This window comes from Sesamum indicum, linkage group LG7 (assembly GCF_026168435.1).
Source record: "Sesamum indicum cultivar Baizhima isolate 11 linkage group LG7, ASM2616843v1, whole genome shotgun sequence".
Lineage (NCBI taxonomy): Eukaryota > Viridiplantae > Streptophyta > Magnoliopsida > Lamiales > Pedaliaceae > Sesamum > Sesamum indicum.
The window spans coordinates 2933536-2957343 of record NC_142663.1 but is presented as its reverse complement, the minus strand read 5'-3'; the positions used below and the strand labels follow the sequence as shown (position 1 = coordinate 2957343).

The following is a 23808-nucleotide window of genomic DNA, read 5'->3' as shown; positions in this document are numbered from 1 at the left end:
CTTAAACCTACTTTTAGGGCAATTCGAAAGCGCAAAGGGGATCTTTCATTAAATGTTGAGTTAGCAAGGGGATTCCTTGCTACTACCTAGGAGCTATTGGCGAGAAATCGGCATGACGAGCTACTCCTGCATCTTGAGCATTGCTGCAGACTTGTCTATATGCGCGCCATCAAACTAGAACAAATCATGTTGCAACAACGGGCCTAGATGCAGTAGATGAATGGGGGAGATCAATGCTCGCGCATCTTTTTCAAAAAAGTGGTTGTCTGCCGATCATCAAAGCAAATCTTTCAAATTAATGGCTCAGACGACAATATGTTCACTAATCAAGATGATATTATTGCTGAATTTCTTCGTTACTTTCAGCAGTTGCTAAGTGGTGAACGGCGGGAGCGGATGGTGAATATTGCACACTTACGCTCGTGGGCTAGGCATGTGTTGATGATTGAGGAGGGTGTTGCACCCACAGCACATGTTACTCGAGATGAGGTGAAGGAGGCCTTCTTTGACGTCGAGGAGGACAAAGCACCAGGCCCGGATGGACATTTTGCAGGTTTCTACAGATCTGCATGGCTTATTGTGGGGCAGGAAATAACGAATGATGTTTTGGAATTCTTTCAACATGGGCGACTATTGAGGCAAGTTAACACGACGATGATTGCCTTAATTTCGAAGGTACATAATCCCTTGACTGTTGGTGATTTTCGTCCTATTTTCTGTTGTAGCGTGCTTTATAAAGCAATTACTAAAATTCTAGTGAAGCGTATTCGAGTGGTGCTTGATAAATTGATTAGCCCTATGCAAAATGCATTTGTTCCGGACCGCTATATTGGAGACAATGTATTACTTGTTTAGGAACTGTTCTCAGGTTATAACCAACAGCGCACTCCACCCCGGTGTGCGATGAAGGTAGACTTGAGAAAGGATTATATGGTGGAGTGGGACACTGCGGCTTTTTAAGTTCTCAGTGAAATTCATTGGCTGGATCCGAGAGTGTGTCACCACCCCTTCTTTCTCGATTGCTGTCAATGGGGGTATTCATGGTTTCTTTGCACGGGCTAGAGGGTTGAGACAAGGTGATCCATGTCTCCTTACCTCTTTGTTTTGATTATGGAGGTGCTCGAACTTATTTTTCAGCAAAAAATAGAGCAAGATGGTGGATTCCTTTATCATTGGAGATGCAGTGAGATCGGGTTATTCCAACTATCATTTGCTGATGATTTGCCTCTATTCTGCCGAGCTGATGAGGGGTCCGTCCGGTTGTTCAAGGAGGGTTTAGAGATGTTTGCTTCATTGTCCGGGCTTCATACTAATGCTGCCAAGAGCCATATTATCTTCTCATGCTCTGCATATCCAATTCGAGATATACTACTTGGCATTCTTGGTTTTCAGGAGGGGATGCTTCCCGTCACTTATTTAGGTTTGCTACTCACTTCATCTAGGCTTACAATCACTTATTGTAAACCATTATTGCTGAAGATTGATTACAAGGTTGGGATGCATTTCAGTTGTCCTTCGCAACAAGGATACAACTGATAAAATCGATATCATGGCTCTTCAGATCTACTAGCCGATGGCATTTATTTGCCTAAAGGCATTATCAAAGAAATTGAGAAGCAGTTCCGCAACTTTCTATGGAAAGGTACATCGACCACTGGTTACCCTAAGGTTGCTTGGCCACTAGTGTGTCGACCAATTGAGAAGGGTGGCTAAGGACTTAAGGACCTTACTGGATTTAAATTGGCATTTATGACCAGGCACATATGGAAGGTGGTCACTTCAAACCTTACCCTATTTGGGTTTCATGGATTAACTCGATGCAACTGCATGGTAAATCTATATGGACGGTGGATGCTACGTCGAGTGCTTGGGGTTGGAGGAAGCTACTTCCACTACGTAGTACTTTGCAGCCGCATATACGTTATATGGTTGGTGATGGTGAGATGATATCGCTATGGAACGATCCATGGCATCCCCTAGGGCCTCTTATTCAATATGTCCCTCGCGGTCCCTCACTTACTCGCACATGTGGGGATGATCTACTTCGGGCGGTCATTCAGGATGGGGAGTGGCATTGGCCTCGGATGAGGAATGCTTTCATGCTCGATGTCACGCGACTTATACCTCTGATTAGCGGCGTTCGAGATTCCATTTTGCTTGATGGCGGCTTTTATGCCAACAAAATAGTCTATGATATTTTTCGGCACTCGGGCCCAAAGGTAGGCTGGTCTTCACTACTTATGGGCCCTTTCAAGATTCCCCGGAACACTTTTATACTATGGTTAGCATTGCATGAGAGTCTCTCCACCATGAATCGGCCGTGGTTTCAGCATCTCCATAGTGAGTGCGTATTATGCTCCAGTGGCACCATTGAGACTCACCAGCACCTATTCTTTTGTTGCCCTTATGCTAGACAGTGTATTCATTTATTGCGGCGGGAGGTCCGCTTTTCTTGGACCACTAGAGAATGGACCATTGACGTATTGATTGCTGCACGAAGATGGAGGGGAAGCATGTTGTCAATGCCGCTTATCGCAATCTTCTGGCATCCCTCGTGTACCACATTTGGCAAGAATGGAATCGACGGAGATATCAACAGCTGGATCGTGATGCATTATCTCTTGTTCGGATTATTATTGATGAGATTAGACTCCATATACTTAGTGCTGAACTTCCTCATAGCATTAGTACTATTATTTTGTGTAGAGTATGGCGGATACCATGGTATACTTAGACTGCGATTTGATTTGTATACTCTATACTATTACTTTACTTAATGAAATTTACCTTTACCCAAAAAAAAAAACACTTATATGGTCATCTATTACATGCCTAAACAATACTCTTGGTTAAGATTGATATTAATATAAGTAGAACCAATCATTGTAATTAAGTCCTGAAACTAAGTTCTCTGTCAAATTCTGTCAAACAGACCGAACCAGAGTGTTATCTATGTTAAGGGCTCAATTTTTCTTTTCATGTATTTCAGTTGCATTGTTCCACATAATGAATACTTTTCTACGACATTAAATTTTCAGTACAGATTTTTGTTTTATATTTTAGTGAAAAATAATTATTTATTTGGAATATTCTTTGTAACGAGGAGCAAAACGACGTCGTTTACTTTCTTTGGAATACCTTTTGTGATGGTTTTGTACACGGTCAGCCAATACGATATTGTTTAAGTTAAGTACAAATATCATATTTTATAGCTCTCTTTGTAACGATTTTATACACGGCTATGTGATTGGAATTCTTTTAGGCACGATTTTTCACGTATTGTAATACCTTCTGCACCGGCCGTTACAAAATATATATATATAAGGGCTACTTAGCATATTTTCCCCTATTTCTTTCACTCCCCTCTCCTCACTGTCTCTCTATCTCCCCGCCCCTCCCACGATCGCCACAGCCACCACCAACCCCACCTACCACCACCACTCTCTCTCTTATTATCTGTCTTTCTCTCTCTCTTTCTCTTTTTTCTCTCTCCCTTGCCCCCTCCCCCACGTTTACCCCTACCACTGCCCCATCGGCCGCCCCACCAGCCACCGTTTAGAGGTAAGTAATCCCATCCCATGTATCTTTTTAAAAATTTATGCAATTTTTATTTGTATGCAATTTCATAAATGTATGTAAAAATTTTTAAATTTATCTAATTTAAAAAAAAATTGTAATTTTTATAAATTTTTATAATTCTCTAAATTTTATAAATTTTCATACATTTCTGATACTTTAATACATTTCTGTAATTTTTAAAAAATTTAAAAATTTTTGGTAATTTTAAAAAAATTTCTTAATTTTCTGAAATTCATAAAATTTTTCTGTGATTTTTAAAATTTTTTTGTAAATTTTATAATTTTTTTATAATTTTCCGTTATTTCATAAATTTTTAATACATTTCTGAAATTTTTAAAATTTTCCATAATTTTTTGTAATTTTAATTATTTTTTGTAATTTTAAAAAGATTCTAATAATTGTCTGTAATCTTAAACATTTTTAATAATTTTATGTAATTTTTATATTTTTCTTCATTTTTAATTTTTTTAAAACATTTTTATAAATTTTTGGTGATTTTTAAAAAATTTCTGTAATTTTTTTTGTAATTTTAAAAAAATCTTTAAATTTTTTGTAAAAATTTTTTTATGTAATTTCTGCAATTATAAAAAGAAAATTGGATCTTAAAGCCATTTTTAGAAAAAAAAAAAAAAATTGGACCTTAATGTACATTTTCGGGATAATATGCATTTTAGAATAAAATACCTTAATGTAATTTTAGGAAAAAAAATAAATCTTAATATAATTTTAGTGAAAAATTTGGACCTTAATACAATTTTTAGGCAAAATTTGGACCTTTATGTAATTTTTAGAAAAAATATGCATTTTAGGAGAATTAGGGGAAAAAATGGACCTCACTATAATTTTTAAAAAAAATTTGAACCTTAATACAATTTTTAGGCAAAATCTAGATCTTTATGCAATTTTCAAAAAAATATGCAGTTTAGGAGAATTAGGAAAAAGTGGACCTTAATACAATTTTGGGAAAAATTTGAACCTTTATGCAATTTTTAGAAAAATTATGCAGTTTTGGATAAGTAAGAATAAATGGACCCTAATGTGATTTAAGGAAAAAATTGGACTTTAATATAATTTTAACAAAAAAAAGAGCTTTAATGCATTTTTAAGGAAATTAAGGAGTTTACAAGAATCATAGAATTTAATGCAATTCTTTAATATTAACATTTTTTAAATTGTAGATCCTTGACTATCGGTGCTTCACCTCCTCCTGGACGAGGTCGTGGGTGGAGCTATGGTCGTGCATGCAGTTGTGGCCCTCCCAGTCCTTCTCCCGCCATTGGTGCGGATGCACCCCCACCATTGAAGCCTACATTCGGGTTGCTGTCAATTCCTACAGATCCCACCACAATGGGGTCAGCTACAACGGGCTCCAACAGCTCACAGACCCCAGTCAAGCCATGCGATGCACCACCACACCAGAGCCACCACTGCCACCAGCGACCCAAAGACAGTATATCAGCCTTCCAAATGCGAGGTACGTACGTAACAATAATTTATTAAATTATTGTACAAAATTTTTATTAATTTTTATTGTTCTTAATATTTAATTATTTTTTAGGTCGGACCAAGATTGTCACACTGCAATCCATACACAGCCAAAGGACATTATCCGCGTCCCTGGAAAAATATATCGCAAATCCCACAGGAGCACCAGTTATTCTGGTTCAATAATTTAAAGGTAAGAATAATATTTAATTGTAAGTAATACGTACATTTTTTTTAATGTGAAATTTGCAGCTATCTTACTGGTGGGACTACGACAATGGGTCGATGTTCTAGGTCGGCAAGTCGCAGGTGGATAAATTCGTGCAAAAACAGTTCGTCAACGCCCGGAATCAGTTGGCCCGACCGTTGCGGCTGGCCGAGGAGATTTGGCGCTAACTATTGAAGTACTGTGCAAGTCCAGAATTCCAAGCACAGTCCACGAGAATAAGCTCAATCGGGCAGCCAACCAGGACGTAGTTCTACCATATACTGTGGGAAGTCATCCTCCATTGGGATTTTTTAATTTTCTAATTATTTCTTTAAATGGTTTTTTAACAGGAGGCACAACTCAGACGCCCCGTCAAACAGATGGAGGTGTTCGAGAACTGCTATAAAAAGAAGGACGAGCATTGGAGCGGCCCGAGGGTAGAGGAGGTCTCGGTAAGTATAAAAAATAATTTAATTTTTTAATTTAAAATTATTTTTTTAAATCTAATCAATTAATTATTTCGTAGGAGTTGTTCCTGACGATGATGGAGGAGAGCCGAAACCAGCAAAACAGTGATCAAGACCCTTTATTATCCTCTCAAGGCTTTGTGGCCCCGAACGAGCAACATGTGTGGTTGTCAGCAACGGGCGACCGGAAGAGGGTCCGAGTATTCGGTCTTGGCTCCAAGGCCCACCACATGATTGTTGGACCATCACAGCCCAGCATGTCCACTGCTCCATCGTGCTCGCCACTACAACCATCGCGCCCCAACCGTAATGATCTAATAGCGAGGCTCGAGGAGTGGATGGGGTGAATGGATCCCACTTGGCCCGTTCCTCCAGCTGATCCCCAATTGCCAACGAAGACGGACATGCGGCCAAAGGGGATGCTGATTTAGATTAGGATTTTTTTTATTTGTAAAAATATAATGTTAAAATAATATTTTTATTTCTGTAATTAAATTATTTTTATTTTCTTGTTATATTATTTATTTATTTATATAATATTGCACATTTAAGAAATTAAAACTACCTAGATATGACAAAAAATTTAATAATTTTTTTTATAAAAATAAATATTAAAATAGATTAAATATAATTAAATATTATAAAAAATATTTTTTTCATCGCTTTTGTAACGGCTTCGAGAATAAGAATTGTTGTCATGTAATCACAAAGTCGTTACAAAGACCGTGCAAAAGATAGTTTCAATTTCGAAAACAGCCGTCCAAAAAATGCCATTATTGAAACAGTAACAAAGGTAGATACAGAACTAAAACTATTGAAAAAAGAAATACAAAGCTCGATACAACAACTATCATGGCCATTACAAAAAGTATTCCAAAAACAATTCGATATTCAAGCAAAACCATACCTACATGTGTTACAAAGACCGTTCCAGTAATAATTAAATCAAATTTAATTTGGCCATTCCAAAAATAGGTCCAGATGCATTTTTTGCAATTGGACTATCCTTGTAACAGCCTATCGTGGTCGTTATAAATTGTAATTGCAATCAAGCAAGCCGCTACAAATATTTTGTAAAGCCCAAAAAGGTCGCAGTAGGGGGTGCCGTTACAAAAGTTGTTACAATTTTTAAAAAGTGTTCTAAATTATTAACTTGGCCATTATAAAATCAGTTACTATAAAATATTTTTTTTTGTAGTAAGCGACAGGCGAAGAGGTTTGGAATAGACCTCTTTATTTAACAGCTAGAAATAAATCTAGTGATAATAACTTTTAGCGATTGAACCAAATGGCCTCCTCTAGATAACATGGTCAATCTCAAGGGAGAATAACTTTTCAACAAGTGAACCAAGTAGCCTTGTCTAGCTAACATGGTCATTCTCAAGGGAGAATAACATTTTAGTGAGTGAACCAAGTGGTCTCATCCAGCTAACATAATCTTCCTCAGGGAGGTTGACTTTAGCAAGTTAACCAAGTGGTTTGTTTTAGCTAACATAGTCTTTGTCAAAACCTCATATGCCATCATATACGAAATGGAAGAAGAAATATAAATGTATCTAAGTCAAAAAATGCATTTAGATGGATAAGCCAAAGCACACAACGACTATCCTAAAAGTGCTTTCGACTTCAATTAGACTATATCATGTTACTAATGCCTTTTGCACAACTCTTTAAAGTAGCTCGCTTGCCTTTTATTCGACTCTTAAAGAGTAGAGCTCATATCGATTAATGAGCGTGGGTTGGCACTCAATTCTTCCTCTTGTGTGCTATACTACAATTTTCTTTACTAGCACATAGTACTGATAATAGTCATTTTGCTCATTCTCCAATTATGTGCTAGGTCTTACCACATCTGCCATCCATCTAAGAAGAGATTTGGAGACTCTAGCAAAACAAATAAGAGAGCTTTTACTTAGTCAAACTTTCTCTCAGTTCAATTACGAGCGAAGTGACCAATTTTTCTCATAGCACTTTGATATTTGTTAGTGTCACTTGCCTATACAAAAGTGATACGATTATCACTTTGTGGAACAAATTCGCACTTCTCATATTAGTCTTTGTTTAATCCAACATTACTTCAGTTGTTCAACATGAACAACAAGTGCATCAATTTTGTATTTCAATTCTAAAAAAAATTAACCCTAGTTTGGCGATTTCTTTAGTTGAAGACAAAAATAGATATCTATTAATTAGCTCAATTAGCAACTTAAGAATGAGTGAGCTCATATTTAATAATAGAGCTTAACAACTCCTCAACCATATCTTCTAGTTTGCAGCTTAACTAACAAATGTTCAAATTTTATTTGATCCATTATTTATAGTCAGTGTCCAAGTGGCGACAAGTTAAGCAATTATCCATCCTCACCATTAATTGACGTAAATAAAAAATGGCGATTAAATCTAGGATCTTTAGATTTTGTGCAAAAATTTGTATTGATTTATATTTTATTCTACATTCAAGTAAATTATTTATTATTTTTTATATCCAGCAAAATTGAAAAGTTTGCAAATCGATCAGTAATGATCTCCCATTGAGTACAAGTCATAATAAACTATTAACTAATCGTGAACAAAATAACTCTGTATCCATAAAAAAGTATCAAATACGTGCACTGTGCAATATGAATAAAAATAAAATAAAATTAGCCCCGAATGAACTACACTAACATTTGGTGTATCATATTGACATAATTTTTCTATGGTGGTAAATAGCAAAATATATCTCTAATAAAAAGTAATACATGGCCTTCCAAAAGATGGCCTAACAAATACATTTGAAAAAGTATAAATTACATTGACATAAGGCTTACAGCATTATTCTAAAACAAAGTTACATTATTTACTAAGGTTTACTACATCAATCTAGAAAAAATTGGGGATACTGCTTTATCTACCACCATTGTCATAAACTATCTCAGTAATAATAAAATATCACATAATACATGAGCACCCAAATATTAATGTCCATATATTCATATCACAAAAATAATATAGCACATATTCTCAATAAAGATTGAAATAAACACATATTGTTATGCAATTATCAGTGCTTGCATAAATATAATGAAAGCCTCAATAGAATAAATTGCAACAAAAAATAGTGCAATAAAATAGATATATTGGCATAATTGCAATCATAAAATATTGCAATAAATAATTATATAAGCATAAATTGTAATAATAAATAATCATAATAGGAATGGCAACCACAAGTTTTGCAATCACAAAATAAGCATATAATTTTCTAAGTCATTCTCAATATTTTACAACACAAAATGGAGAAAATAATATTTAGACTTAGAAAAATAAAATAAAATAATTTTCAAACACCCAAAATAGTCGCCCCATCAAATATAATTTTTAATTTTTTTTTCTTTGTTTTGGTTGGAAAATCAAATTTTTGAGAAAAAAACACTTGGCCAAACTGCCCCTAAGTCGGGAGCCAACTATGTGCCATAGATTTGGCTCGGCTCTATTTGGCGGCTCACAAGATAGCCAAGAGGCCTTGTGTCCCTTTGTCCAACTAGCGCCAAGTTAGCCATCATGAAACCCGCGCCTAGTTGTCGTAGCATCAGCGACCAGTCAGCTCGCCTCCGGCCAGCGACTCTTTTCTGGCGACTTCGCCAGCCACATTTCGCCGAAAAATTCAAAAATCCATATCTCATTCATTTTAAATATGTTTTCGATGATTTTGACATCATTTAGAACCTGTTTTCAGGCTCTACAGCATAGCATAAAAATATTTAGCAAAAAACAATTAAATCATGTCCCATTTTCTGATCAATAAAAATAAATTTAAACCTAGGCTTTTTTTTACATACAAACTACTCATCCAATTTTCACCATATTTAACCACATGATCTCCACATTAAAATTTATATATGGTGAAAAATTCCATTCTTTCATAATTACAACGAATTTTGTAAAAAAATTCCAACATAAAAAGCTTTCGCGATCAATCAGGTAATTCTAAAGAGATTAAGCCATAACGGCTCTGATACCACTGGTCAAAATAACAATGGGTAATTGTCACATATGATAAATATATATGTGCATGCTAATCAATCAATTAATATATTGGCACATAATTTTGCATCGAATTAACTTTTAGCAGCGGAAGTATGTTGATCCATGTATCCAAATCTGGCTCGTAGACAAGCCTATGCCTTGATTAGATTAAGAACATATGAACTTTCTTGTTGTCTTGAAAATCACCTCACGAACATCTTAAAAATTCCCCCACGTTGGTTCTTGCTCGAAATAATGTGGAAACCGTGGAAATGCCTTTTGCTCGCCCTTAATGAAATATTACCAAAGTAACCCACTCTTTACAAACCTCAAATCGATGGAGTCTATGGTGATGCTCCAATGAAGAACATAGAGAGAAATGTAAAGTGAGAGAGAGAATATTTGGAGACAATATTGTGATCAACTCATTTGTATCACTTGTATTTCTATATACTTGTATTTCAAATTCAGGTACTTTCATCCAAATGTAGCATAATTGGGGAGTTTTAGATTTGCTCCTTCCGTTCAAATCTACAAAATTCAATCAAGCTACATTTGAAATGATAAATTGGAGTTAATCAACATTTAACAAAATATAATTCAAAATCTGTGTTGTTAAGATAGTCCAAACAAATCCTTTCGAATTGTTATTAGGTATTTTGAAATCCATAATTTTGAATACATCAATCCAAATGTAACCTCACACAAATTTGCAGTTCAAGAAAATTAATAGCTAAAATCCAGCTAGAAGGTGACGTACTTATTCTTTCAAAGCTGCCTAAAATTTGTTCTTTCTTTAAGGTGAATAATCACTACAACCTGCAAAAAGCTACCCATTGTCTCAGATCATAGTTGTAATGAACAAAAGAAATGTCAAAGGTAAACAAGAAAAAGAACATTTTCCCCGAGGAAGTAGACATTTAAAGGAGGATAAGGAACTCTAGAGTACATTGAACGGGGCTGGAATTCTTGAACTGCAGGATGGGCAAATAGTGCCTATTGCACCTGTTTGTGTCCCAAGTTGAGTAGGTTCATGAAAGAACATGTTTCTGCACCAAACGCAAACAGATGCAACCTCATTGCTATGAGCAGTATTTGGTGTTAATGCATCTTTTCCCAGCCAAAATGTGGAACCTAATCCTTGATCCATATTTGGGGTGTACGAGAAAATCTTGGATTCAGCGGCCAAGGAATTTGAACTTTGGTCGCCCATAAAACTGTATTCCACGGGTTCAGCTCTACCTGGTCTCACCACGTCAGCGCGAGTGTCATAGTTTTTGTTCACACCAAATGAACCTTCTTCACCCTGCCCACGCATGCATATTCACAAAGCATAAGTACATAGCAGCACAAGAAAGACAGACTCGTTCATCATTTAGGATTCAAGACTTTGATGCGAAGATAATCATACATTACAAATCCACAATTGTGGGTGTCCAACAAATTAATATCATCGATCAAAGGAGAAATAAGCACGAGAGAGAGAGAGCCAGAGGGAGCAAAGGAGAGAGACATTCACATAAATGTCAAGGATTTCACTATGATGTTATAGGGAAAGCCAAAGCAAGAATAAAAGACATTTCTTCTTAAAATCAAGTTGTGAATCTAGCTTGCTTCATAAGAATCAAACCTGCGTACAAACAACATTTATCCAACATAAGAGTCAAGATATTTGAACCAAACAACAACAGACACTTTAATGACAATCCATTCGAATTTGGTAAAACAAAAAGACACATGCATAAAAGTGTTTTATCCTAAATTACAAATGATATTAGGACTTAAGAGGGTGTTTGGCTAAGCTTATTTAAAAGATCTTATATGCTTATACATCTTATAAGATGTCAAAATCTCATTTTAAAATAGGTTTTTGAAGTATTTGGTAAGATTAGTAGACAAATTTTGTAATCAATTTGAAGGAGTTTGTTAAAATATTAAAAAGAAGTTACCAACTTCTTGCTTTTTCTAAACAAGCTTATAAATTCCTACATCTTATTCCCAGTAAGAACACACATGATTCATGCTATCTCAACAAAATTACAATATTACAATAGATAAATTTATAAGTGAGAAGTACTTTTTTTACAAAATACATGGCATCTAGTTAAACAATGAATAATGTTTCTTTATTCTACCTAACACCTTATTTTTTAAGCTTTAAGCTCTTTGTCTAAAAAATTTATCTAAACATCTTACAAACTCCTTATAAGATGCTTTAAAGAGATTATAAGCTCACAAAACGCCCTCTTAGTTGATTTTACCACACTTGGTAATCATATAGGAATATGAGCCTCATGAAAAGTTGGAGAAAAGTGATGGTAGGAAAACAAAGTCTTTTTCTTATGCGTATGTGCTTGTGATGAAAATTAGTTTACCTGACAGGTTCACTTGTCAATAAAGCTTCAGAAGACAGAAAAGTTATGGTTAGTCAAATGCAACCAAATAATGTATATAATATAATATATATCTGATGAATCAATCATTAGTAATTAAATCTTCAATGTAAGCTATAGTTTTAACTAATAATTTTTAGGATGAAAAACATGTGTTGATCTTATTCAGGAGAAAAATGGAGGATTTGTTGCTATTGTTATTACCAAAGCATCATATTCATGTTTCAACACCAATTCCCCTCATAATGTCATAAACTTCAAACGTATGTTCTAGAGATCTGAATAGCATGCAGAAAATTGATTTGGAAAATATTCACTTTGATGTTTTCATTTATTTTCTGGGGGATGTATATATCGATCGTATATTTTGTAAAGATACAAATTTGATAACTGTATGTTGTAGCATAGTAGATAAAATTAAGTCCCATAACCTCCTACAATCAGATGCTTTTAAGTAAGGAGAAAAACAACTAATCTTTGGCAACCAAAGGAAGGTTAAAGAGTAACTAAAGATGAAGGAATGAGTAAACAATTTTCGGACACTGCATGCCCCCTCAGCGAAGTTTGAATCCCTAGGCGGTGATAGTACAAAATCAAACTATCGAAACTTATTTTGATTGATCTTTTAACAAATATAATATCACAGAACTTCAGATCAATGCATTTAATCTCTGCCCCACAAAGAATCGCATATTTGACATTTTCTCAGTAATAAGAATGTTTACATGTTCCACTTTCTCCAAAATTCCAATATTTACCATAACCTATTAAAGAAAATATTTATACATATAAAGACTTCGCATTACCCAAAAATAAAATTTATACCAGCCACATAATTAACTCCATAAATCAAGACCTTTTCTAGGGAAGTATATCATTGGACCAAATGAGAGCAAAACCAGATTGCCTGCCAAAGGCATGAATTTACTTTGATTTTCATTACTTGGCTTATATCCATATATCTTTTCGTACATATAACCATTGCCCTATGGTAAATATGACGAATCTAATAATCTCAAATTTGAATTATCAGATGTAGTTGATATTGAATTTAAAGAAGGGGCAAAAAGGTCAAGTTGACAGGCAGCAACGGAACATTAGGTTCTAGATGAAGTTGGTTTTGAAGATACTTTTATGAACTTACAAGTGTTTTAGAACATCTTATGAGAGTTTTAAGGCCTTGAAAAATATCAAAGATGAATGAGATGTTAATATCTTACAAGCCCCTCTAAGAAAGTAAGGACATCGTTACATGATTTAAAGATCTTAATGAACTCCTCTAATTGTCACCTTATTGTCATTATTAAGATCTAGCTCAAAGTTCTTATATTATCCAAACAGCACATAATTTAAAAAGTAAGATATAGCATCTTATTAGCTCCACAAAACATCTCACATATTAATGGAGCTTATAAAATGTTTTAAGTAAACTGAGCCAACACCGTTTAGTTTGAAAACTGTTCATCTCCCTACTTCATGTTTATAAAAACCAATCACTATGTTTAGCGGAAGTGTTTGGGAGACATGAAACTAGCCCAAACAGAGTCTCCCCAAAGAATAATGTCAAAATATCAAAAACCTCTCCAAAAACAATACCAAACACTCATCACATTTTTTAATAAACATTTAAAAACCCAAAACTCAGTTTTCCAAATCTTACAAAACTTAACTAAAAACAATCTCCAAATAAAGTGAGTAATTTTAGCAAAACTATAAAATCAATCATATGCTTGATTTCAGTTTATTTGATACTACAATTATCTCCTCCATCTATATTGCACATAGAAGATTTTGGAAAATTACCTTATCTGATGTCAAGGCAAAAGTGCCAAAAAAGCTTGGTGATGAAATCTGGTGGCCTGAAGCAGCATCAAAACAACCTTGAAACACATTGCCATGACCGGTTCTCCAGGAGGCATCAGCTGTCACACCCCCAGCAGATTGTGAGCTGCTGTTCGCTAAACCAACCATAAAGTTTTGGCCAGAAGTTCCTATGTCCTCTCCTCTGGGCCTATTCCACTCCCACCCAGGGCGAGCTTCATTAAACCGACTGCCAAGTTCATGCGTCTGGATGTGGAAGGATGGATCAGGGAAACTAATGCCAGAGGGTCTTCTTTGTTTCATATCACCAGGTATATGACTATTTATTGTACTTGAAGGTATTTGATCACCATATGTTTTATGGACAATAGATTGAATGTTAAAATTATCTGGCTGATAACTATGTTGTTCGATGGTGTTAGAATCTGCACACTGTTCCACCTGAAAATTACCAAAAGAAAGGCTTAGCTCATGTTTTCTGCTGTTATCAATTTCATTGACTTCAGAGCGATTAGCAGGGGTAGCGTAGAAAGTAGATGCCTCAACAGAGATTTCCATAACATCAGATTGCTTAGGTAACACACTTGCAGATGGCTCCTCTTTGTTCTCCTCCAAGGCACCATTGAATATCCTAATCATATTATCTTCTGTAAAAAACTGTTTATCAGTTGCAGGTGCAAAACCAGAACAAACTCCAAGTTTCCTATCCTGCTCAGTTCCTGCAACGGAATTGGAATTTATTAGAGCATGACGACTGCTGAAAGGATCACTTGATTCACCATTCCCAAAATTTCGGAAATCGCCAAATCCAGGCAGCAAAATCTTTCTTCTGCAAACTCCATCATCATTGTTTTGAGAACCATACATGCTTTCATGACCAGATAAAGTAATCAACCTGCTTTTAGAAGAGTTCTGCACCGCAGGCTCCTTCAACTGACAAGCGAACGACTCAGTGTCATACCTTTTGGATGCATTTTCTTGCTCAGCACAAGATGGAATTACTGAACTGATTCCAAATTGCACTTTGTCATGCCTACTGACAGAATCACTGCCCGCTTTGGAACCAACTTTCTCAGAGGTACCAACGCTACCTGTTTCGTCAACTTTGAATTTACGTACCGAGCAAGGAATACTGGCTTGATCAAATACTTCATCATCCTGAGATGTAGGCAGCATTCTGATGTCAGGTACTTTGTCAAGCTTGGAGACCATTGATCTAGAGGTTGATGTGTTATCAGTGTTACCAATATTCTTACAAGGCAAGTGATTGAATTTATTCTGCTGCATTAAATTGGCAGCTAAATCTTTCTCCTGGTCACCATAAGTTCCAAAAAAGTTGAATATAGATCCGTTAACTGTAAAATTCTCCGAATCCGGTTTGAGCTCATTGTTTGTTGGAGAGATATGCTCATTATTGACAACATCACATTCTTCCATATGATTATTTGAATCCAACAAGCTACTTCTGCATATCATACTTTGCTCAGGCTTCTCCATTGAAGCTGAATCCTGAAGTTCACCAACATTTGTCACACCACGTGTTGCATCGTCCAGAGGCAAAGGTGAACGATTCCCCAACAGCTTTCCTTGCAAACTGGCACCAGCATCAATTTTTTCAACTACACAACCATCTGCATATGCATCATCATTGAAACTTTTGTTCCTATTGTCAGACAAGAGACCCTCAGTAACTGAACATGGACTTGTTTCAGCAACTACATCAGTAGCTTCAGCAACTATCATGTTGTCATTACCCTCAGCAACTGAACATGGATTTGTTTCAACAACTATATCAGTAGCTTCAGCAACCATCATGTTCTCTTTACCTTCCTTTAGATCTCCATCATGATCATTATCTTCATCGCGTGGTGAGCAGATATTCAGCCCATTATTTGCAGTAGCATTACAAATATCCATGACATTGTCGGATCCTAATGATCTTACCGTCATAGTGTCTCGCACAGAAAATCCAAAAGAACTGGGATCAACAGACTCTCCCACAAGACCACCTAATGATTCTCCAGCAATGTTAGCTTGGTATCTCACGTGGGCACCAATATGACCATTGTACCGATGCCTCTCACTAAATGTCTTATGACAGAACTGGCATTCATACTTTCCATCTTTAATTATCACCCCGTCGGTAAGGCGCATACCATTTTTGTATCTATTTCTTCGGTGCAGAGATGATTGGTGTTGCAATAATTCATCTTTCTCATTGAAAGTTATATTGCACTTATTGCAATGGAAAGTGTCTTGTGCACTCGCCTCTGGCAAATCCCTGGCCTTTATTATTACTTGCATTTCATGATTACCAGATGTGGAACCAAAAGTAGGCAATGATGTATGCGAAACTAAGTTTTCCTTTCTGTCATCAACCTGAACGGCAAGATCTGCAACCTGTATCATTACCCATGAAAAAAGATAAAATATATAAAGGAAACAAAGTTCATGATGAGAGGAAACATAAATGGCAAAATGACCCAACTTACAGTGAAGGTAGTCAACTTATCGGCATCGTCAATTATCTCATTATGCCGGGCAGAGCTGTATGAATTTGTATGGTGGACACCATGAAGAGAGAGCAAATATGAAGAAACTCCCTTGCATGACACAAAATACAGTCCACTGGGGCTGGCATGAGGAAAATAGTATAAACTTATTCAATAAACAGAACTGACAACTGCTCACCAAATGGGGCACATTGCCAAGAGCAGTAACAATAATCTACTAGCCCCAAATAAAGCGGAACAAAGAACTAACAGTCAAAACCATATTAAAGGGAAAGCAAAACTATGTATAATTTTATCAAATTGTTGGATTGGAAGGATAAGTCATTACTCCCAATTTGTTAGTTGAGGAAAGTTGTCAAATTAGGCATAAGAACTCAACAATCAGCAATTTCACAATTATATGATTTACTAATCAGCAAACTGCCTAGTTATACAGCAAGAATGGACTCAAGATATTAGCAGTATAGATTTGATAGGCAACACTCTATCTTTAATGCATAATATTATCTGTTGGGAGATTCTACTGAATTAAAGATGCAATATCTAACATCTGGAGATTTTTTCAGTAATATGGCTAAGTAATACACTTTCTACTAGTACACCATGATGCAGCAAACTCGTAAAAATTTCAACAGCCAAAACTGATTGCAAACAAGGTTTGCAAGCATCAAGAATCTCATCATTGTCTAAAATCCCTTGATTGTATTATATTTTAGGTAATTTATGACTGAAACTATTCTAATCAAGGAAGAAGAAAATGCTAAAACAGAAACAGAATGAAGGAGTCAAAGGATGGGGCAGGAGAGACAGAGAAAAGGAGAAACAACTTTTGTAATCTCTCTCTCTGACTAAAGCTGAAGAGCAGAAAGATCTAGAAGGAAGAAATATCATTACCACAATTGTTAGAAAATACATATGAGCAACAAATTTAAATATCCATCATTAAGAGGTATAAGTTGGGATTCACAAGATCTAAAATTATCAGGAAAAAAACTAAAATTTACAGTCTAACTAATAGTATCGTCACGCAAAGAAAATTTTGGAACTGATCTATAAGCCTCTTGGAAATCTGAGAAACAAGTGTTATTACATGATTAAGTGTATGCCGAACCATAGCTACAAAAAGGAGGAAAGGGGACAATGCAATGCAGTAACCAAGATGAATTTGAGGATTGTTAGCAGCTTCCTTTATACCACCTTACAAGTTGGACCCAAGCTTGAAGATAATATGTCCTTCACAACAACACCCTATTGAATAGCAGGGAAAATAAAGTAGAGTTCATTTAATGTCCCCCAAATAGTTCAGATGTATCAATAAAAATTTACCTGTGACTGAAAAAACCTAATTTGATACTCAGGAAACACTCAATCACCATTTTTTTTCCTAATACAAAAAATATTTCCATGAGTTTGAGTTTTTTAAGTATCAGGTTAACATGAATTCACTTTTGCGGTTTTACCTAATCTGCATAAAGGTTTCAGGCTTCATTTCAAAAAGTTGAGTTACCATAGTTGGCTAACTCTCTTTATAAAGACAAATATTTAATGAAGTCCTGAGATAATTTATGATCATGCAAGATACGCTTATATTTTGAGAACTCAATAACAAGAAACTCTGCAACTGATCTTTTTCTTAAACCAAATTAAAGATTTTGAGTCCTGACTGATATATATAAACACACACAGACATATATATATATATATATATATATATTCAGTTAATTTCCAAATATAACTCCTGGTTGGTTTATACATTAAGTTAAACTTAAAGCCCAGGCCAGAATAAGCAGTTAACACCTGAGTTTCAAAACCATCAGTTACCAAATGCAGATAAAAACGATCTACAGAGCAATCTCCTTAATAGGCCAGTGTAAGATTTTCATTTATGCTACATAACAATCTATACTATAATTGAAATTAATGAAACAGATCCTAAAATTTGCTAAAGCAACAATCAGCAAGTACTTCTACCAAACTTTCTAATCATGACTGAAGTAGCATGGATTTTAAGTACTATGGATCATAAAATTGGGATGGCCTATCACATCCTTAGTATGTAAGTAATGGTAAATTCTTCTAGAACCCTTCCTAATGCAATTGAAACTCTCACAATTAACGATTTCTAAAGGAAATAAATTAAAAGTATTGTACTTCAGTATGTGGTAAATGAGCATATGTTCCAACCAAAACAAAAAGTTCCTCCTATTAAGTTTGATATTTTCTGATTCTTATGTTCTAGAAAAGCATCAAAAAAGTTTATTAGACTTATCTTTTGCTTTTCAAGTTCAACAAGAACGCAAAACTTCAAACCTGAAGGAAAATGCAGAAAGGGGAAAGGATGCTTTTATATCATAGTAGTTTGTGCCCATAGGAATTAGCAAAAGAAGTAACTCATGTATATGAACATCTGAGCTACTAGGATTTAAGCAAACTCTATACATTCATAAGTACAATTTCTATTTAATTTTTGCTTCATGCAACTCTATTCGCGGGGGGGGGGAGGAAGAAATAGGTAAGGAACATTTGAAGCATGTTCCAAAAGGTGCACACAGTACTGTGCAACATGGCTCTAAGGCACCTTTGCCCCGTGTGCCATTGCTACATGGCATCTTTGCATCGCCTTGCATTTTTGTGCCTTTAACAACCATGACCAGATGAAAATTATTTCTTTATACAATAGTAGAAGTGCATAGATACCCAAGGCATTTAATTTAGATAGCTTGTGCACCACGGCTTTGGGCACAGCATCTTTGCCCCCTATGCCATGGCTCTATGGCACCTTTTGCACCAAAGAAAGCCTTGTGCCTTTGACAACTTTGACCCCACAAAAGTTATTTCTATATACAATAGCAGAAGTGCATAGACATACCAAAGGTAGTTATTTTGATATCTCTCTCAAAACATCAGGTAGACGATGTGATGAGCCTATATCCCATGAGATGAATTTTCAGTGATTAAATGCTAGAACAGATATAATGAATAGCTCCTTATGTTATCAGTGCTAACGTAGTTTGGTGCCAGTCCTCCTGAAGACTAGAATAACATCAATCTATCACCTGAATCAATTCGCACCACAGACACATTTGTATAACAAGTTTTAATATCCATGATGATAAAGTTTAGGGCTATATCACATGGATCAGCAATGGTCCCCTAATGCAGAAACAGAACATTAATAGTCCCACTATCAAATAAAAGTGTAAGAAAATTAGCAAGGACAGCTCATACAAGCACCAAAATAACTGCATAGTGCATAATTCCATCTTAAAAGAAACATATCGTTAATATTGATAAATCTTTTTCCTCATAGTCCTAGATAATAGCATCACAGAACCCGTTAAGGAGCAAAGGCAGAGATTAAGAAAGAACCTTATGTATCGACGGCAGTCCAACCACACCTGACCATTCTTCTTCTTGACACAGAGTAAAAGCTTCCAACCAATCGGCAGCACCGTCCCTAACTCATTAGCATCCACAATCCTCTTCTTCTTCCTCCTACTTCCCCACTGCCCATTCAGGCCTCTCAAGAATCCTAACAACTCCTCCTCAGTCTGCAACCCTTCGGTCCTGCGCCTAATCTCCTCTCGGTAAGGATGCTCTACCGCTCCCAATGCTACCAAATCCACAGCCACTCCATCCCTGTTCAAGACTTCTCTATCCCTATCCTCCACATTCTCATGCACAACAATTTCATTCAGAGAAGAAAATCCATCCGCATCATCATTGATATCAACAACGCTAACACCCAAGACCGACTCCACTTCATTTCCTAAGAGTTCATTCCTACGAGGACGGCCACGCTTCCTTTTGTAGCCTGTAGCAACCACATTGGACAGGGAGGTAGGGGGCAGCGATGACAACTGTTGAGGAGGTAGAGAATGTGAGTAATCTATTTTAACTGGGACCAACTCGTCAGGATTCAAGTCCGTTACAAATAATTGCTTGAGAAGTGAAACAATCTGGGAATTCTCAGCGTTTTCTGGGTCCGCATTATTACTGTTAATACTGGCAAATGTGGTAGCGGTGGGACGGAGATGGGGGGTTCGGCGGCGAGAAGTGGCTGTGGAGGATGAGGAGGGAGGAGCCAGACGGAGACGGGAGTAAGTCTGTTTTCGGGAGCCCGCTGACTCGTTGAAGACGGAGCGATCAATCTTGGGGATGACGACGTCATCGCAACGGCGGGGGTTGAAGGCGGAGGAAGAGCAGAGGGAGAGCGAATAAAGTTCCGATTGAGAGAGAAGCCGGATATCCACAATGGGTATTGAATCCAATTTGAGAGAGCCACCGTCTGCGATGGTGGCGGGGGAATCGACGGCGGCGGAGGCCATACTATGGTGGGAATGGAAAGTTTGGTTTGGGATTTTATTTGGGGCGAACGGGTAAGTGCCGATTGAGTTTTTAGAATTACTTTTATTTTCGCCAAATTGCATATTACCCCATATATTTTCATAAATTGGCTAAAAATCCCCTATATTTTAGAAAAAGAAAAAATAATCCTTTATTTTCTAAAACTCTGTGCAAAGTCCCCCTTCTATTAGAAGCTCACAGAAGGTAAACTACACTCGTGAGTGATATGGATGGACATGACTTTTTTGCGGACTTTAATATTTTTTCTATAAATTGACAAATATACCCCTATATTGTATTTAAAATTATGATGATTAAATATATTTATTGTAACTTTTTTTTAATTATTTTTTTTGTATTTTCATCCCTACTAAAAAGTAAATAATATTTTTTAAAATACAAAAAATGTAAAAATCAAATTAAAATCACAATGCAAAAATCAGTATACTAAATTAATTTTTTAAACTTTATGTATTATATCAGTATAATATTAAAGAACAATAATAACAATATTTTATTAAATAATTTAAATTAATATTTAATTGAAGAATATTTTAATAAGTTATTTCTTATAAATAATTAAAACTTAAATTACTGGTATATGTTTATAATAAAAATATTAATATTTTTTTTACTATTTTAAAATTTTAAATTAATTTTTATTTTCATTTTCAAATTTTTCTTTTTTTAAATTAATTTATAAATTTATAAAAAAAATTGGCTACCGCGATGCCAAGACATTGCCGTCGCCCCCATCTATGATGGGCCATGCGAGCGGGGTAGGACGGGTGGCGGGTGGAAAGGGGAGGGGCTTGGTAGCCGGGTGGAGAGGGGTGGGATTAATTTAATTATTTTTTATTTTTTATTAATAATAGTTTATATTTATATGTTATAATTATAGATATAATACATATTAAAATTAATTAAATTTTAACCCTTAATAATTTAGATGTAACAGTTGAGGGGGAAGTGTAGCACCCCCTACTCGCTACATCTAATTATCATTGTTTCATCCTTTCTTTAATCAAAATTCATTCTATAAGTAATTTTTTTTCAACTCGTAAAATAAATTCTAATTTATCAATATAATATATATATATATACCACAAAAGATAATAGATACCTCCGAAAGTTTATGTTCACCTTCACTAGATGTTCTCATGTACATAACCTTAAGGAAAATCATACCACAACTTTAAATACAAATCCCGATAAAAGACCAAAATATTTAACAACCCAACAATCAAAAACTCTGGCTTCAGAAGTCACGGCTGACCCACCTAATAAGAACGACAGCACAACTCAAAGTCCAATGTAGCTAGTCAGTGTGACCTATTCCCTGAAAAGTACGTGGCAAGGAATGAGCTGCCTACTCAATAAGTATAGCTGATCAGTTTATATATATACACAGGCAATAATTTCACGTACATGCAGTCAGATTGGCTAACAGTCAGTATCAAGAGCAACATCAAATATAAGAAGTAATACCTACTCACAATTATAAATCAATCTATGACATAATATTCGACATTATCGTTTATTAGTTAGGGGCCCCACTTACTCTAATTGGTATACATCAGTCAATAGTTTCGCCGGCCATCATCATATCATATACAGCACAGGATACCCGTTGTGTGATATCCCCACACTCTTTTACTCCAGCTGTGTAGCAGTATAGCACAGGACATCACAACAAACATAATACCCCCACACCATCCCAGTGTGTAGCTAACAGCACAGGATATTCCCTGCTGCCCCGAAATACCCCGGTACCCTACGCGCCATGGTACCTAGTTTAAATCATATATTTTTCATATCTCATTATCAATGATATCATCATCAATCACATTTTCATAAACCATTGACTGTGTTCCCAACTAGGTATGCATCATCTATTATTTCAACTCACAATCATCATTCTATTCTTTACAACAATTACTTCCTCAATAATAACTTCCAATTTGATTTAATACGACAATCAATTATACGATCATGTAATCATACCACTCTCACGTCCAACCATTACAAACACATATGACACATAATAACAATTCCACCAATATTAGGGTAATCTTACAAATAAACCACAACTAATCAATATACGGAAGCCACGTATAATATTATAAAGCCACGTCCACGATCGCATCCAAGAAACCAATATGTATAACATATACAATATTACACATATAGATATATATATATATATATAACCAATTAGCTATACTTACCTTATATCCTAAAATACTTCTGTTTTACGAGGGACTGCTCAACCCTCTACCTTGTCGTCACGTCCTATAATAAATTATAATACGTATAATCAATATATTTAATCTACCAAATAATTCATAAGAATTCACTTAATCAAACCCCTTATATATTTATAACTATAATTTTTAATAACATTCGTAAATTACATTACCACCGAAACCTCATTTTCCCTCATTAATAACATAATATTTCTAAAATATAACTTCTGAAATATTTCTACAAATTTTCTGTCAATTTATCGTTGCTATACAATTTAATTAAACAATAATACATAGAATTACATATTTGGTTAATCATTCCGATGGAATTGTGTAAATTAGCTATAATAATAATTAAATCTAACAAATCTAATATTTTAATTACCCAACTATATCATTTTCATAGCACATGTGATATTTAATACGACACCAATGTAAATAGCCAAAATCATAAAATACTCTGATTAAATAGTGTATCGCTTTTAATATAATCAACATTTAATAAACGGACTAATTAAATAATATAATTATGTAAATTAATAAAAATAAAAATAAAATTTCTTACCTCGGTGCGTGTTAACTGAAGAAAGAAAGTAATTGCAGTTGTTTTGATGCTTGTACATATAAACATATATATAAGTATGTATATTTATGAGGGATTAGGGCGGTGGGTAAAGCCCACCCCTCCCCAAATTCATCTCTTTTTTTTTTCTTCTTTTCTTGTCTCTTTCTCTCTTACAC

The 23808-nt window shown here is 35.3% G+C and overlaps 3 protein-coding genes across 4 annotated transcripts; 2 read left to right on the top strand and 1 right to left on the bottom strand.

Annotated features, from left to right (window-relative positions):
* The first annotated feature begins 216 nt into the window (after nt 1-216).
* Nucleotides 217-1536, top strand: LOC148787468 (uncharacterized). Its single transcript, XM_088882375.1, has 2 exons — nt 217-675; nt 1138-1536. The coding sequence occupies exons 1-2, from the start codon at nt 217-219 to the stop codon at nt 1534-1536; spliced, it is 858 nt and encodes a 285-aa protein (XP_088738501.1).
* Nucleotides 1537-3337: 1801 nt separating this feature from the next.
* LOC105179083 (uncharacterized) lies at nt 3338-6254 on the top strand. 2 transcript variants are annotated; one of them, XM_011102678.3, is made up of 5 exons: nt 3338-3561; nt 4758-5053; nt 5138-5257; nt 5623-5724; nt 5799-6254. In XM_011102678.3, exons 2-5 carry the CDS (start codon nt 4982-4984, stop codon nt 6084-6086), a joined length of 582 nt encoding a protein of 193 aa, XP_011100980.2. In that variant the 5' UTR covers nt 3338-3561; nt 4758-4981; the 3' UTR covers nt 6087-6254. The 2 variants fall into 2 exon arrangements, 1 of the variants encoding a protein (XP_011100980.2); XR_849209.3 differs by having other exon boundaries at nt 3339-3561; nt 5359-5724.
* Nucleotides 6255-10473: 4219 nt separating this feature from the next.
* Nucleotides 10474-20858, bottom strand: LOC105179084 (uncharacterized). The gene is made up of 4 exons (XM_011102679.3): nt 19844-20858; nt 16454-16595; nt 13944-16361; nt 10474-11053 (listed from the first exon to the last, which is right to left on the bottom strand). Exons 1-4 carry the CDS (start codon nt 20800-20802, stop codon nt 10688-10690), a joined length of 3885 nt encoding a protein of 1294 aa, XP_011100981.1. The 5' UTR covers nt 20803-20858; the 3' UTR covers nt 10474-10687.
* Nucleotides 20859-23808: the final 2950 nt, after the last annotated feature.